The sequence below is a fragment of the Ahaetulla prasina genome, chromosome 3 (assembly GCF_028640845.1).
Source record: "Ahaetulla prasina isolate Xishuangbanna chromosome 3, ASM2864084v1, whole genome shotgun sequence".
NCBI classification, from domain to species: domain Eukaryota; kingdom Metazoa; phylum Chordata; class Lepidosauria; order Squamata; family Colubridae; genus Ahaetulla; species Ahaetulla prasina.
The window spans coordinates 144,840,887-144,857,061 of NC_080541.1; the positions used below are offsets into that span (position 1 = coordinate 144,840,887).

At 38.8% G+C, this 16,175-nt stretch overlaps 1 protein-coding gene across 2 annotated transcripts in view; it reads right to left on the reverse strand.

Annotated features, from left to right (window-relative positions):
* Positions 1 to 1,026: 1,026 nt before the first annotated feature.
* DPYD (dihydropyrimidine dehydrogenase) overlaps positions 1,027 to 16,175 on the reverse strand; it is a 684,632-nt gene continuing 669,483 nt past the window's right edge. For both annotated transcript variants that reach the window (XM_058176033.1, XM_058176032.1), the window contains 2 exons: positions 7,072 to 7,212; positions 1,027 to 1,312 (listed from right to left, as the gene is read on the reverse strand). In XM_058176033.1, the coding sequence (XP_058032016.1) occupies positions 1,142 to 1,312; positions 7,072 to 7,212 (312 nt within the window). In that variant the 3' untranslated portion in view covers positions 1,027 to 1,141. The remainder of the gene's footprint in view (positions 1,313 to 7,071; positions 7,213 to 16,175) is intronic.

Here is a 16,175-nt window from a genome sequence, read left to right on the forward strand (position 1 = left end):
GTGGAACTTTTGTTTAGGCACAGTGAAGCCCAGGAGTGAAATGGACTTGGTATTTGGAAAATATTCAATAGATGCCATTTATTGTCAGATACTATCTGTGGGGACCAAAAAGGCTGTATCCCTGAGCCTCACCCATCCATCTACACTGAAAGAACCACATTATTTTATCCAGCACTGTGTGTATGAATGGTAGCAAACAAAGAAATTTTGAAGTAATTGCCTTTTGGTCCCCCTCCTAGTGCCTCAAGATTAATTTCATTTTGCCAACACCACAGCGAGGCAACAAAAAATGTCCTATATTTACATGTGAAAGATTAGAATTAATAGATAGGGACTGGAAGTTCATTAACCGAACAACAACAACAAAAATTGTGCTACCAACTGAAAACATCAAATGACAAAAGTGTGCTGTATTTGCACATTTGATTTTCAATGCCTAGTCAGAGGTAGCATTTAGGGAGAAGTAGAATTTAGCAAGAACTAGAGTAATAGACCAGCAGATGCTGCCACTATCAAAACTGATTAATTGTTCAGAAATAGCAGTTTAACCCTCTTTTTATACCTTTCTGTAAAAGCATCCCCCTCCATGATATACAATGCTTTGTTTGTGTGTTATATAGTTAATTACATCTTCTAAAACCAGTTTTAAAAGGAAATGAAATGTGTAATTACCCAATGTTTCCATAGTAACAAAGTTTGTCCATGTGTTAGGGTTTACATGATTACGAAAAGTTTCTTGAATTTCATTCCATTGTTACAGGGAAGAAAAATTAAAACTCAGATCGTCAGAACATGTACAGATTTTGTGAAAGAGAGCGAGAGAAAAGTTATGCGTCTTATAAAAGGCAAAGCCGAATCACATTCAACAAACTAATTTTGTTATCTGTCTAAAGATCAGAAAGGGAAAGAGATGGGAAATAAACTGAAAAATTCAGCCGGTTTTATTTGGCCTCTAATTAATTCCTTTCCTTTCCTTTCCTTTCCTCTTCCCTGTCCCCTTTTCTTCCCTCCCTCCCTCCCTCTTTCTTTCCCCCTTTCCTTCTTTTTGCTAGAATGTACTGGACTCACTGGTACTAATTAGAAAGCAAATCAATAGAATCAAGCAAATAGAAGTTTCCCTTTAACTGTTGGTCTGATCTGCTCAGCACACGGGGATCACAGCTAAGGGCAGGCCTCTCTTTGCTTCATAAGGTGTTGTCCTGGAAACCATTCGGATGCAGTCAATAATAGGGCAGATACTGAGACACAGAGTGCAGCCTGTACAACTGTCAGTAACAGTGGGCAGGTGGGTTTCTGGATCAAATTGTATAGCCTGGAAAGCAGAAATAAACAGCATTGATGTCACTCACCGAAAAGGTCAAAAACAACCCCATTTTTAGCATCTACATTTCCTATAGTTGAGGTGCTTGGAGAAATCTTTGTTTAGTACCGCATTGCAGCTACAGTAACAGTTTCAATCGCTAGGAAAATAACATTTTTTAAAAATATGTGAAATATTGAGGTAAATTGGGCTCCGGTAGAAATCTCTTTTCTTCCTTTCGTCCTTATTCTCCTTCTTAGGTTCTCAGTGGAGTTACGAACAAAATCAAGCTTCAGCACAAGTTGGTCAAGTTTGGTAAAAATATGTGTGCCTTTGAAAAGTGAATTCTTCACAGCATTCTGATGTACTGGCATTATCACAACACCCTACTGGTGGGGATACTGGGAAAAGTCATTCCTCCCCTTTCCTCATTATTGCTACTGTCATTATTTTACGTATATGATATATAAAAGCATTTACAACACTAAGTAAGTAAGTAAATAAGTCAGTCAGTCAGTAAGAGATGAGTTTTCTTTAGAGAGGGTTGAGCTGGGCAAAAATTTTGCATGTGTGCGAGCAATGTAACGAGAAAAGGCTGTGCAAAACACATGGGTGCATCAACAGCCTAGAAATGCTTTCCGAGTAGCCATGGACATCTTGAAGAAGACAAAGCTGCTTTAAGAAGCAAAAAAAAAAGTGTTTTGCTTGTGCTCCTGCACATATTGTAGAATCTCTTTCAAAGGGTTTGTGTAGCCTTTTTTTTTTTTTTGCTATGCCTTTCAGTCGGTGTTAGCTCCTAGAAACTGCTTGGACAAGTTTCTGCATTTTTCTTGGCAAGATTTCAGAAGTGATTTGCCATTATCGGCTTCCTAGAGTTGAGAGGGCATGATTGGCTCAAAGTCACTTCGCTGGCTTTCTGCCTACACGGCTGAAAGTCACAATCTTCTGGTTGCTAGCCTGCAGCCTTAACAACTACGCTAAACTGCGTAAGCTATCCCAAATCTAACTCTGTTCTCTGATGTAGGTAACTCCACAAGTTGTAAACTGGAGTCAATATTACCGACAATAAATTTTCTTGCATAATTATATCTTTTCAAAGTGCCTACTGGAATTCTTGCAAAATCTTTAATGTTCACTTAAAGCCATGCCATGTCAGCTTTTGTGGCCTGTTTCTGTAAATCCAGAGACTGCAGTTTACTTTTCAAAAGGTTTATTTACTTCATGTGTTTGTGTAGGCCGAGGGAATGCACTTCCCAATGCAGCAGTTTTTATTCCTCTTACATGGGGTTGAAACAACTCCAGTGGGCTACTTGCCTAGTTTGCTCGAGACAAAGGTGAGAGGACAAATAGCTCATAGATCTTCCTTAAAGATGGAAGCACCAATTTAAATGCTTCCTATGGTAGTTTCCTGCTAAACTAACCATGTTATCACAGACCACATACTGACTCCAGGAACCTGCAGGTAAATCCAGAAACAGCACAAACAGTTTGAACAGAAGGCTGGGTATTCAGGCATATCTCTCATCACTTTACCATGAGCAGAAAAAAATTAACAAAATACAAAGCAACCTTCGGAGCAGCCCTTTTAATGAAGAATCCTCAAGGCTCACAATTTGTTCGGTAAATGATGTAGAAGGTGAATAATGAGAGAGAAGCTACAGTACAAAGAGTACAACTTGAAATGGACCACTGAGTCTTCCCTCGTGGCTAGTATCCTGAATACTCCTGTTAATCAACAAATTATTCTTTTCCAGCTATCCATGCTCACAGCTCAAGGCCTTGGCTGGAAAATGCAACTTTCATGATAGTCCTATTCCATTGCTAAAAATAAAACGCACCGGAACATTATTACTGTTGCAAGCAAACTAAATTATTTCAGCGCTGTCAGTATAACATATTATAGTACACTTTTATTAGGCTATGATATCTTTGATAGCAGCACTCTCTGAGAAAAAACTCAATGCTGGTGTTTTTTTTTTAATCATTGATTCCTAGAGGGTTTTTTATTTTTTGTTTTGTAAATCTTTTTTTTTTTAAGTGTGTCTTTATTTGCATATGTTCTTTTCTTGGCAATATTTATGTGGACTGAAGACTCGAGCAGACTTCAGACTGCGCGTGAGAGAACATATGCATCTGTCATTCAGGGACAGTTGCAGAGGTGTTCCTTTTATATGTCAGTGAATTTTAATGTTTCCTGCTTGGGTCTGCCTTGCCTTCCCCCACCTCCCAGCAGGAAGTCAGAACCAATCAGCAGGCAGGGCGCGCATCTCTGCACAACGCACAGTTGAGATTTGGTGGTGGTGGGGAATTGCATCTGCCCATCTGCAGCCTCCGCTTACTCATCAACCCCTTCGCGGCGTAAGTATGTGGTGACAGCTATGGGTAGTTGCAGGCAACTCTGAATCAGCCCTGTTCTCTTCCATGACTCTATCTTAATCTCTGATAAACTAAAAATGAACTTTGCAAAAAAAAAAAAAAGAAAAGAAAAAGAATTGGTTGGTGCTTGTGGATATTGTGTGGAATATCTGCCCTGCAAAGACAATGGACGATCGATGCCGCAGCAATCATGAGGTTGTGCCAGTGCAGACAGAGTTGCACTAAGGAAGGGAGCATCCTTGCTTCCTAGGAAAGTTTCAGGGCAACTTCTGAAAATTGGGAGTTAACTCATATTGAAATTAGAACTAAAACTTGATTGCACATTACAATGCTGAATTCTAGTACTGGTTTTTTTACTTTAAAAAATATTTGTGTGTCTAGTACATTTCTGCTGAATTAACCTTTTCTATCTACGATAAAAGAAATGTCTTCTAAGTATTTTGGACACAATTCCTGAGGATTGGCTCTGGGGCCTTGGCAAGTTGTAGTTCTACACCAGGTTGTCTGGACTAGTAAATGCAAGAACATAAACATGAGATGAAATGGGGAGGGATGGCGAAGACCTGTTCTGTGGCCATTTATTTCTTATTTTCACTAAGCAACCTAGACTGAAATAGATGGCTACCCATCCAAATCTTCCTAATGTGATATATTTCTTAAAATATGCACACTCGTCAAAGCAAGCAGCCTTTATTAGTTTGGCTCTAGACATGATACACTTTAATCAAGTGGAATAGATCAAAGAGAACAATTTGTTAAATGCACGAAATGTGAATGTGGATTTTCTTTATTAGTTCAGATTGGTGTCTCCACTCCTCCCACCCTTGTTTTTCTCAACAGCTGTACTTTTCCACCCCGGGCCACCCCAACGAAGCTGTCGAAGTGCTATCCCGGTGCCTGGAAGCCGTACGGGTCTGGATGGGGAGAAACAGACTCAAGCTCAATCCCTCCAAGACGGAGTGGCTGTGGATGCCAGCACCCCGGTACAGTCAGCTGCAACCGCAACCCAACAGAAAGGGTGCGCAACTTGGGTGTTCTCCTGGATGGACAGCTGTCGTTTGAAGACCATTTGGTGGCCGTCTCCAGGAGAGCTTTATACCAGGTCTGCCTGGTTTGCCAGTTGCGCCCCTTCCTTGACCGGGATGCCTTATGCACGGTCACTCATGCTCTTGCCACTTCTCGTCTGGATTATTGCAATGCTCTCTACATGGGGCTACCCCTGAAGTGCACTCGGAGGCTTCAGTTAGTCCAGAATGCAGCTGCGCGGGTGATTGAGGGAGCCACACGTTGCTCCCGTGTAACACCGCTCCTGCGCAGTCTGCACTGGCTACCTGTGGTCTTTCGGGTGCGCTTCAAGGTGTTGGTTACCACCTTTAAAGTGCTCCATGGCTTAGGGCCCGGGTACTTACGGGACCGCCTGCTGTTACCTTATGCCTCCCACCGACCCGTACGCTCACACAGAGAGGGTCTTCTCAGTGTGCCGTCCGCCAAGCAATGTCGGCTGGCGGCCCCCAGGGGAAGGGCCTTCTCTGTTGGAGCACCTACCCTCTGGAACGAACTTCTCCCTGGTTTGCGTCAATTACCTGACCTTCGGACCTTTCGCCGTGAATTGAAAACGCACTTGTTTATCCAAGCGGGACTGGCTTAATTTTTTAAACTTTTTGAATTTTAATAATTTTAATTGGGGTATTTTATAAATTTTATGGGTCAAATTTGATGGTTTTAAATTTTCGGCCATTTATAGAATATGTTATTTTAACTTTTGTTTTAATTTGTATATTGTACTGTTTTTAATCTGGCTATACACCGCCCTGAGTCCTTCGGGAGTAGGGCGGTATAAAAATCTAAATAATAAATAAATAAATAAATAAATAAACACTGTCTTAGTATATTTGCTTAATTTGTATGGGGTCATGAATTTATCTAAGCTTAGAGTGTGTGGACTCCCAATAGAAGTCTGTTTCATGCATTTTCCAATGACAGTGAACTGCTAGAATAGAATAGAATAGAATAGAATAGAATAGAATAGAATAGAATAGAATAGAATAGAATAGAATAGAATAGAATTCTTTATTGGCCAAGTGTGATTGGACACACAAGGAAGTTGAAGTCAATTGTAGGAGACTTGGCTGTTGTTTGTTTTACCTAAGATGGAGAGGGTGGTGATAATTGACAGTGCTTCCTCTCAAACCTACAGTAAAAAACATGTACTGTTTGTTCTCTGGTATTTCATCTCCTTTATTATTTTATGAAGAATCACTTTAAGCTTACAAAATTTTAGAAATCCAGTAATTCCTATTGAAAACAACAAGAATAGGAATTATTGAACTCTATCTTGCCAGATTCAATTGTGTTCTCCAGAAATTTTTGCTGTTATAATATGTCAAGGAGGCAGAATACATTTTTGTGTGGGCAAAACAAACCTTGGAAATTCATTATATTCAACAACAGCAACATTAAACTCCCTTGTTGAGTGTTTCATTGTTATTTCTCCTTGTCTATATATGATGACCCAATCCCATCTTGTTTAACTCAATAAATAAAATTAACTTCTTGCATTATTTATTAAATGAAGTCTTTGTGTTATTTATTAAGTTACTAATGTATTTTATTTCCACACCATCTCTTTTGAGCTTCTTGGTAGGTCCATTACTATTGTTGAATCCAATATTAAATTATGACTTTGAATCTAACATTTGATTCCTTTATATTAAGTTAATTCTTGTTCATCTATGTTTGCATTTCTGTATGGGTCTCTAAATTGTATGTGCACATATGTACTGTGTGCAAATTATATGTTACATAATGAATCAGTATATTGTATATTGAACTGGGGCTATCCTATCTTCAGTTAGCAGTTAAAAAGATTTCTTAGATCCCAATACCAGATCACTACTAGTACAAACATGGATATAGCTTCCTGCTCCACTATAGATCCGGATGTGGTCATTGAAACAATTAAATCTAACTGAGTTTTATGTAGTTAAATAGATTCTCTGCCGAAATAATTTTTTTCCTCCAACATAATCTGGATTCAACAGCATTCTGCAGCATGTAATGCTGGGAGAAACATGGCGGCTTAGCAATAGATGATATGCAGCAAGAAAACTGATGGGGGAAGGAAGAGAGAGAGAGAGAGAGAGAGAGAGAGAGAGAGAGAGAGAGAGCACTGTGTATCTCAAGTCTCTAAGAAACCTGCTTTATTGACAACCTCTGCGAATAGATCAGACATGGTTCCTGCAGTCTATACCTGGGAGTGTGCCAATGTTAATTTCCAGTATCTTGTAAATCTACTTTTCCCATCTGCCCGTCAAGAGACAGTGGAATCCTTCTGCCTCAGCAGCAGAAAGACAACTCACAGTGCCTTTTTTTGCTAATTACAGCTGTGTTCTTACCTGGTAGCCAGAATCATTACAGGTCATGTAGCATTTGCCACAGTTGATACACATTTCCTCATCAATCAGAGCCACAACTTGTTCGGTACTACTGAGCTCTCCATATGTTCCAATATACTGCAGTGCTTTTCCAATTACATCCTGGGGGGAGGGGAGAGGAGACGAGACAGGAAGCAAAAGGAAAAAAAAAAAGAGGAAAACATTACTGAAATATCCAAGGTTGTTTCATGCCAAAGAGGAGCCCTTGATAGCATGGTTCCTTGGGACATTGTTTTTCAGTGCTATGGTAATGAGGGCACAAGTCAAAAGCATTTCATATCCAGGACCCTGCAAAATATTGCTTGCAGGTATTGATATATAAGCAATTCCAATATCAATAGAGCTGCTAAAAACAAACAAACCCAACAACCAAGCCACACATCAAAATAGAATCAGATCTGTGCACATACACTAATTATTCTTGGTGACCATTGTTTGTTGCAACAGGAAGGAAAAAACAGGAAAGAATAAGAAATGTGTTGTGACACACACACTCAGTGTGCCTATCCACAGCTACTGTTCATTAGCACACCTCTGAGAATTCATTATGAGACAAGGAAAAGGCTGCATTAAACAACAGGGAACAAAAATGCAGCCATTGGAAAGAATATGCAAATGGCTTGATAAACTAACACATATTATTGCAATCATCGTTTGTTTTTTTAAAAAATCTGTTGACCCAATTGTGCAGTTCCTGTTTCAAGGGGGCAGGCTGCACTTTAGTGCTGGAAAGATCATTTTACTGATTGTAGAACGGGTCCAAGAATCTGCTTAGGAGAAACGTTTGGGGTTTTTTTTTAGAAAGAGGTTATCCATTAATTCTTAAAAAGATAAATCTTTAAACGATTGGAGCAATTAGTCAGTCACCAACTTGCTCAAGCGGAGTGGCATCTGCCTTATTTTTCACAGGTAATCAGACATAATGAGGCTGTGTTAGGGAAAGGGATGTAGCTGAGGGCTAAAGCACATGTTTGTATGGAGAAGGCCTTGAGTTCAATACCACATAGGATTGTGTTGCCACTTTCTGAAACACAAGAAGAAGCACTAGAATCCTTTGAAAGAGCAAGTGGGGCTCTCATTTTGGACATCTGTTGCATGCCAATTTTTCCCCAATGTTTGTCATTCCCACCCTATATTCAAATGCCTGTTTTATATATGAAGTTCCGAGATAGGAAGAGAGAATTTGAATTTGAATATCTATCAATGTCACTTCCATGAGATTTAAAAATGTCTGACTTTGTTTTCCCTCTGAAAATAAACCTTAAAACACATTAATAGTAATGTGGGATGCTCATCAACATATAAAAGAGCACTATTTTTTTGTTCCATATGTAGATTTATTTGTAGTATAGTAAGATATTTTATTACTCCATTGACACATCGACTTTGGAGAAATTTACTTTATCTTCACATAAACCAAATCTAGTATGATCTGTTATAGCAGTTATATGTGTTATAAAATTCGGAGCACCCAATAGGTACTTAAATCCTTATGGATGTCATTAGAGAGAAGCACACTTAAGGTCTTTCTTCTGGTCACTGACCATAGCATACCATGACTCAGCTGTAATCACCTTTTCAAAAAAGTGGTAAAACCATAACTTTTGAGAAACTGAGTCAGCAATTTTCATTTCATTTAGGTGCCAGAAGTACTAGGGTTTTTCAGAGGTTTTAGCCAGAAATTCCTACTATCCTTTGCTACTATCATGTTGGATAGAGTTGATGGACACTTAGGTCCTAAACAATGTAGTCTGGTCGGAAGGCATTGATTTGTTGTATAATTTGGTCTGCTGCAGTAGTTGTTGCCACCCGCCATCTTTGTCAGATGGCAGCCACTACTGTCATCCACCATCATTGTTGAACCAGAGGTATATAGCTTTTATTCCATGCATTATTTATTCCCACAATTCCTGACGCTTTATTTAATGCTTACAGATTTACAGCTTTGTCTGGTTTTAAAAGGTTTGATGAGATTTTCTTTGTATGGAAAGTAGCAAGTAAACAAGTTATGTAGCTATAATAACAACAAAAGGAACAGAAAATGCTTTGTAGGCGCACTCTTTTATGGCCTTCTAATCCTCTTCAGAGCATTCTCCTTGGATTAGTAAAGAAGCTCTAGGAATAAAATAGCATATGCATTTATATTAATTTGCTGCATCTCTTTTTCTTTCTTGCTTTCTCTCTCCTAAAATATCTCTTTTTGAGTGTCGGCTAAAAGGCAGATATTGTAAGATGGCACTGTGGAACTTCATATTTGCCTTATCTTGTTTTCCTCTGGATTACAGTGGTCGAATTTACAAGCATAATGATATTATTCCTAATTGCCAACTCACTATGAGGGTAATCCAGTTCTGCTGATAGTCAAACTGTGTTCTTTCTGACTGGTGCATTAAGTTCAGTAATGAGAATTCCACTGGCCAAATCTTGCCCTTAATTAGACCTCTGTTATGCTATTGCTTCCTAATTCTGCCCTTGGTGACATCTGTGTGGTTCAGCTTTTGTCAGTAGGGCTACCAGGTGTGTGAACAAAACCAAAGCCAGTTGATAATTTTGATGGTAATGATATAATTCCATAATCAAAACAGTTTAGCTGCTGGGAAAACAGAAGCAGAACAGAAAATAAAACTCGAATAGATTTTTAATTTGTCAGTGCTCTACAGGTTGGGGTGGTGGTTTATGGTGGTTAAGAAGTAGATTCATTTCATCTCAGCCATTGCTGTCATGCTGTGCTGAACATGGTCCAATTCTCAAGCTGACAACAAACTATATATTAAGATAAACACAGGACTCTTTCCAAAAATGGCAATTCCATAATGATCTCTCTTAGAATTGGACAATAAAACTGTACAGTTTGCAAAAAAAGTACACTGTACACAAAAAGTGCACAATAAAACTGCACACTACACATTTTCACCAATGGCATTCTACATTGGTGATGTATCATGATAAAGGACCCTAGGAACCATCTCACCCCAATGGGATTGGCTTAATCCACTCAGTACTACAGAAAAGGCATGATGTGGACTCCATTGGACAAGGAATTCCAGCTAGCTCCCACCCTTTGGAATATTGTGTCTCTTGAGTTAAGATCCACCCAATCCTCTTGGCCTTTCATAAGTGCCTCAAAATTTGGCACTGCCAAGTGGCCTGATGTTATAATTGGGCATGTTAGAGATAGTTAGTGGGTTAAGTAGAATTCACCCCCAAGCATTCTTGTTTTAACTTATTTAATTTCTGTTTGTTTAATTTTTAATGTTTGTATTTCTGTTTCTATGGTGTTGTATGCCACCCTGGGTTGCTTTAAATGAGATAGGCAGCATATTAAACAAACAAACAAACAAATCAATAAAATAAGGAAGCACTTGTTAAATTTTACTACATCTTAGGAGAGGAGAATGGACAGGGAAAAGACAGCAGGGTGATCTGATTGATCTGAACTCAAATTTCTCATGTAAATAAAATATGGTAATCCAATTCTACCATATTTGTTGGAAAATGTCAAGTTTCCTATTTGAAGCATAGTCCTGAACTGATGGAAACGTTTAATTGAAACTCTGGATGATTCCATTCACCTATTTTAAGGCACTAAAAATGGGACTTGCCTGTATTGTTTCCAAGTCTTGTCACCTAATCCAAGGATTCCCATGTTAACAGGATGAACTAAGAACACAGTTTTAATTTGAATAAAGTGGCGTAGCGAGAACAACCTGAAAAATTTCTGGTGAATTTTACTACCCATTTTTCAGAACTGTTGTCGGATGTTTGCCTCTACAGAGGATATTACCCTGCAGTACAACAAAGTCCTTTAAAAGTGAAAAAAGAAAAAAAAGAGAGAGAGAAAGGAACTGATGCTGGTTCTATTAGATGAAAATGGTTAAGGACAAGGGGCTGGGTGTTAATAATGTAAGCTTATGTAGATTTATATCACGTGCTAGTTGTAGATCTTGCCAATCTACGCCTTGCAGGCCTCCAAAGAAACTGTATTGTGAATTAACAGTGAACCAGATGTTTGGCTTGAAAGATATCTGTGTTGAAACAGGGAGAGGAGATGTTCATCATAATATCGAAGTGGGAGGAGGAGAACTTACGGGATGAGTGATGATACTTGCTTTTGTTCCTTTAACTTCCACAGCTTACAATTGCAGCCAAATTAACTAGCAACATCATTTAGCATCACTCCAGGAATATTTTTGTGAGTAAAATATCAGTCCTATTGAGATTTCTCCTCCCCCCACAACAAATAGCTTTAGATGATCCTCCCCCAATGACTTTTTTTTTTTAATTTCACCTCCTAATTGCCAAAATGACCCATAGACTTTTGCATAGTGTGAGAAATAATGTAACCAAACGTTGCAGGAGCTCTCATATCCCAGAGGTATATTATACATCTTAGAAAATGTGAAATTTACCAACAACCCAAGGAGGTTGCTATGAGGACAGAAAGTAGAATCTTATTGAAAAGCCTTTTGGAAATTAGAAAGATTCCACAAGAAAAAGTCTAAAGGAAATAGGTGAAGTAGCCTCCAGATATGAACTTTTAAATGCAGAGTTAAAATTCAATTCCCAGACAAGACCTCCTCCCCCATTCCCCCATTATTCTGACGTGGTTTACTAGCAAGGTTATTGTCTTGTTTTGTGACATTGTCAAATACTGTGAACCCAGGAGACCGGAGCATAAATTAAGAGGAGTCCTTTTATCCAGGCTACAACAGGATCCTTGTATTATATCTCCCGAAAGACATACTCAAAGGGAGCACACGTGTGCCTGAAAAGTCGTATTGTTCATTTTAAAATGAAAAGAGCTATTTTGGTGTGTAGCACAATATCTGGGAAAATGAAAGATTTGCAGATTAGATATGTCAGGCAGTTATTAATCAACAGCAATACAGAAATGGGGGAAGGCAAATTAGAAAAAAAAGAGGGGAGGGGATAAATGCCTGACTGTAAGAAAGATGGATGGCACCTAAGTTACCATAGACGAAGAAAAAGGGGACCTGGTTTTTCTGAAGAATAACATACTTTGTGAAAAAGCCAAATAGATTCTGACACCTTTGAGAACATGGAGATACATTAAAGCCCTACAATGAAGTCAAATAATAAAATAAAAAGTTCTTTTTTAATGCCCTCATCTATCTGGAAAAGCACCATGTTGGAAAGGATGGTATAATGAGAAAGAAGAAGAAGAAGGAAAAAAGAACAAGTACAAAAGCCATTTCATAGGAAAAATGCAAAGCAATAAAACATCTATAATGCTAACTTAATAAAGTAATACACGTCGTGATTAAAAACCATAAAGCATGACAATTAATGCAAAAAACAATCTATGAAAATTGCATTGAAACAAAATGACAGGAGCCAAAATTTCTCCTTCTCTCTCTCTCTTTCTATCTCTCTTTCCCTCCTCTCTCTCTCCCTCCCTCCCTCCCTCTCTCTCTCCCCCGCCTCCGTCCCCTCTCTCTCTTTCTGTGTCTCTCTCCCTCTCTCCCTGCCTCCCTCCCTCTCTCTTTCTTTTTCTCTCTCCCTCCCCTCTTCTTCCCTCCCTCTCTATCTCTCTCTTTCTGTCTTTCTCTCTCCCCCTCCCCTCTCTCTTTCTGTTTCTCTCTCTCTCTCCCTGCCTCTGTCTCTTTCTTTCTCTCTCTCCCACTCCCTCCTCCTAACTCTCTCTTTCTGTCTCTCTCTCTCTCTCCCTCCCTGCCTCCCTCCTCCTCCCTCTCTCACTTTCTGTTTCTCTTCCTCTCTCCTGCCTCCCTCCTCTCTTTCTTTCTCTCTCCCTCTTCTTCCTCCCTCTCTATCTCTCTTTCTGTCTTTCTCTCTCTCCCCCCTCTCTCTTTCTGTTTCTCTCTCCCTCTCTCCCTCCCTCCCTCTGTCTCTTTCTTTCTCTCTCTCCCCACTCCCTCCCTCCCTAACTCTCTCTTTCTGTCTCTCTCTCTCTCTCTCCCCCTCCCTGCCTCCCTCCCCTCTCTCACTTTCTGTTTCTCTTTCCCTCTCTCCCTGCCTCCCTCCTTCTGTCTCCCCCCTCAGGTAATGGAACTCAATTTAAGAAGATCAATATGGAAGCTAGTGGAGTCTTCCTTTTGTATATCAGGATTCTAACTCTTAAATTCAACATGTATCCAAAATTGGATTGAATATGCAGTGTTTTCAATATAATTACTTATAAAGAAGAGTATATATGAGACTATGAAAATATCCATTCTAAAATGGAATCACATATTATCATTGTCAGCATCATCATTTAGATATAATGTGGTTTCCCACTTCAGTGGAGGCTAGGCAGTTGACAGAATATAATATTAAGTTAAAACAATTAAAAATATAAACAAAATCAAACAAGACACCCAAGATTAAAAACAGCCAATAAAACAAAGCATGACAAGAACCTCCTCCACTTTCCCCAACACAGGTCTGGAACCCAATCCAGGTTTTAAGGAGGTTGGGGATACATAGGAGAGGGGGTACCATCCATATCTCTGGAGAGATGCTTTTCCAGAAGGTGCAGCTGTGACTGATTCTGAGAAGAATGAGACATGAACAGAGGTGGAAAGAGATAATGTCTGAGACAGAAAAAGATAGAGGGAGAATTAGAATAATTTAAATTATGCTATGTATGGTAAGTATTATTATGTTAGGTGACAATTGAGAAGGCGTTCTAGTCCAAAGGAAGACTAATACTAGACTTATGGGTCTACTTGTTTGTTTATGAGAAAATAAGTTTTAGTCATGAGAAATAGTAGCAAAGTAAGGCTAGAATCAATTATCTACTGCACCTATGAACTACTAGAAACCCATAAACCTTATTTCTCTTGATCTACGTTCTGCTTGCTCCCTGCTCTAGTCCAATGATGAAGAAAATATGTTACATCAAATGGAACAACTGACTAAATGTTTTATCCCTCCAATGCCTTCCAAAATTCTCAGCTGCTTTATGCAAGCAAGACTCTGACCACGTGTCTTGACATTTCCGTTGGGTAAAACTTTGCATTCGTTTCAGACTGTGCAGCCAAACTTTCCTTTCTGATAAGTTATTTTCTTGCAGACATTTCAATACTCAAACTAGGTAACATCATCAATGTTAGTAAGGCGTGGGGTTTGCTCTCAGTTTATATTCTAGTGCAGGGGTGTCCAAACTTGGTCCCTTTAAGACTTGTGGACTTCAACTCCCAGAGTCCCTCAGCCAGCAAAGCTGGCTGAGGAACTCTGGGAATTGAAGTCCACAAGTCTTAAAGGGACCAAGTTTGGACACCCCTGTTCTAGTGGCTTGCCCTGTCAGTGTTGGTGGGGGTGCTATTGGAGGTGCCTTGGTTGGACTGTTTACGGTTAGCTTGTTTTGCAGTTCCTTGATCGGCTTATTGTTTACTTGATTATTGGTCTGATGTTAATCTTGGTATGCTTTAATCTATGCTCATCTGGGCATTGATTGCTTGTGGGGAGGTATTTTGGTCTTTTTGTTTCCTTTTTGAATTGTTGATTGTCGCTTTTGCACAGAATGTAGATGTTCTTTATGACTAGAGGTCTATTGAAGACTCATTTGTCAGAATGTCAGGCTTCTAGAAATTCCCTAGCATTTTTAAAATTCAAAATACTTTGTGTAGAACTAAAGGTAAACTTTTTATGATTTTACTTATTTTATTTATTTATTTATCAAACTTCTATACCGCCCTTCTCCCGAAGGACTCAGGGCGGTGTACAGCCTTCATTTAAAACAATTAATATACATATTAAAATAACAATTAAAAAACTTATTCAATAAAAGGCCAAATTAAAACCGTCGATTGACCATAAAAATACCCAATAAAATTACCATTAAAAGTTTAAAATTTAAATTTAAAATTTAAAAATCAGGCCAGTCCCGCTTGTATAAATAAATTTAAATTTAGTTGAGGCTGAAGCAACTGTAGGAATGGACTGACCTAGATTTGAAAGGGCACATAATACTGTACTGCTAAAATGAACAGAGTTGGGTCATCGATTCACCAATGAACAGGTCATCTTTAACAGAGAGGCTGGCAGAGAAAGGAATCAACGAACATTTTGGTGGATGGAATGACAACGTTATTAAATTGGCAAAGCAAGTTATACCGATCCTCAAGAGGGTTAAATGAAGTTATAAGACAAACAGCTTGCAAAACACAGAAAGGGTGTGGAAATAAATAAAATCATAAAAAGCACATTTCTTTTCATATCCTAAAATGAATTCAATCTGGACAAAGATAAAAGAAAAAAAATAGAATGCAGAGGTGAAGCGAAGTTGAGGCTGAAGCAACTGTAGGAATGGACTGACCTAGATTTGAAAGGGCACATAATACTGTACTGCTAAAATGAACAGAGTTGGGTCATACGATTCACCAATGAACAGGTCATCTTTAACAGAGAGGCTGGCAGAGGAAAGGAATCAACGAACATTTTGGTGGATGGAATGACAACGTTATTAAATTGGCAAAGCAAGTTATACCGATCCTCAAGAGGGTTAAATGAAGTTATAAGACAAACAGCTTGCAAAACACAGAAAGGGGTGTGGAAATAAATAAATAACTCGTATGGGGAAATGGAGAAGAAAAATATAAATAGGAGCTTATGAAACTAAGAAAACCAAAGTACACTTCAGATGTCACAAGAAATCAGATAATAAGGTAATAATATGAAGCGTGGTGACAAAGAAAACTCCAGTGGAGAGTTTAATGTTGGCTAAGTGTTTATTGTTCACCAGTCAAGAATATAGGAAAAAGTGAAAAAGCATTTGCAGCTGTTTAAGGAGAACGTTCCAATGTTTGTCACCCCGCAGCAACTTCCCAGTAATTCTGAGGTGCGTATTCAGGAGAAATAAAATATAGACATTATTCCATTACTCAGAATTATTTGGGGATAGGATAAAGAAAAGAAAAGAAAAGGCTTGGGTTGATCGATGGAAATATTACTTGCCTGAAACACAATTAATCTTGTCCACATCTAGAAAGAATGTGAGTTTCTATCGGTATTTTGAAGTCTCACTGAATGTGTGGCCATATCTGAAGGCAGGCCAGGATCAAGTTTGGACCGCCTTTAGTATGAGAGAGCATTGCAGAAGT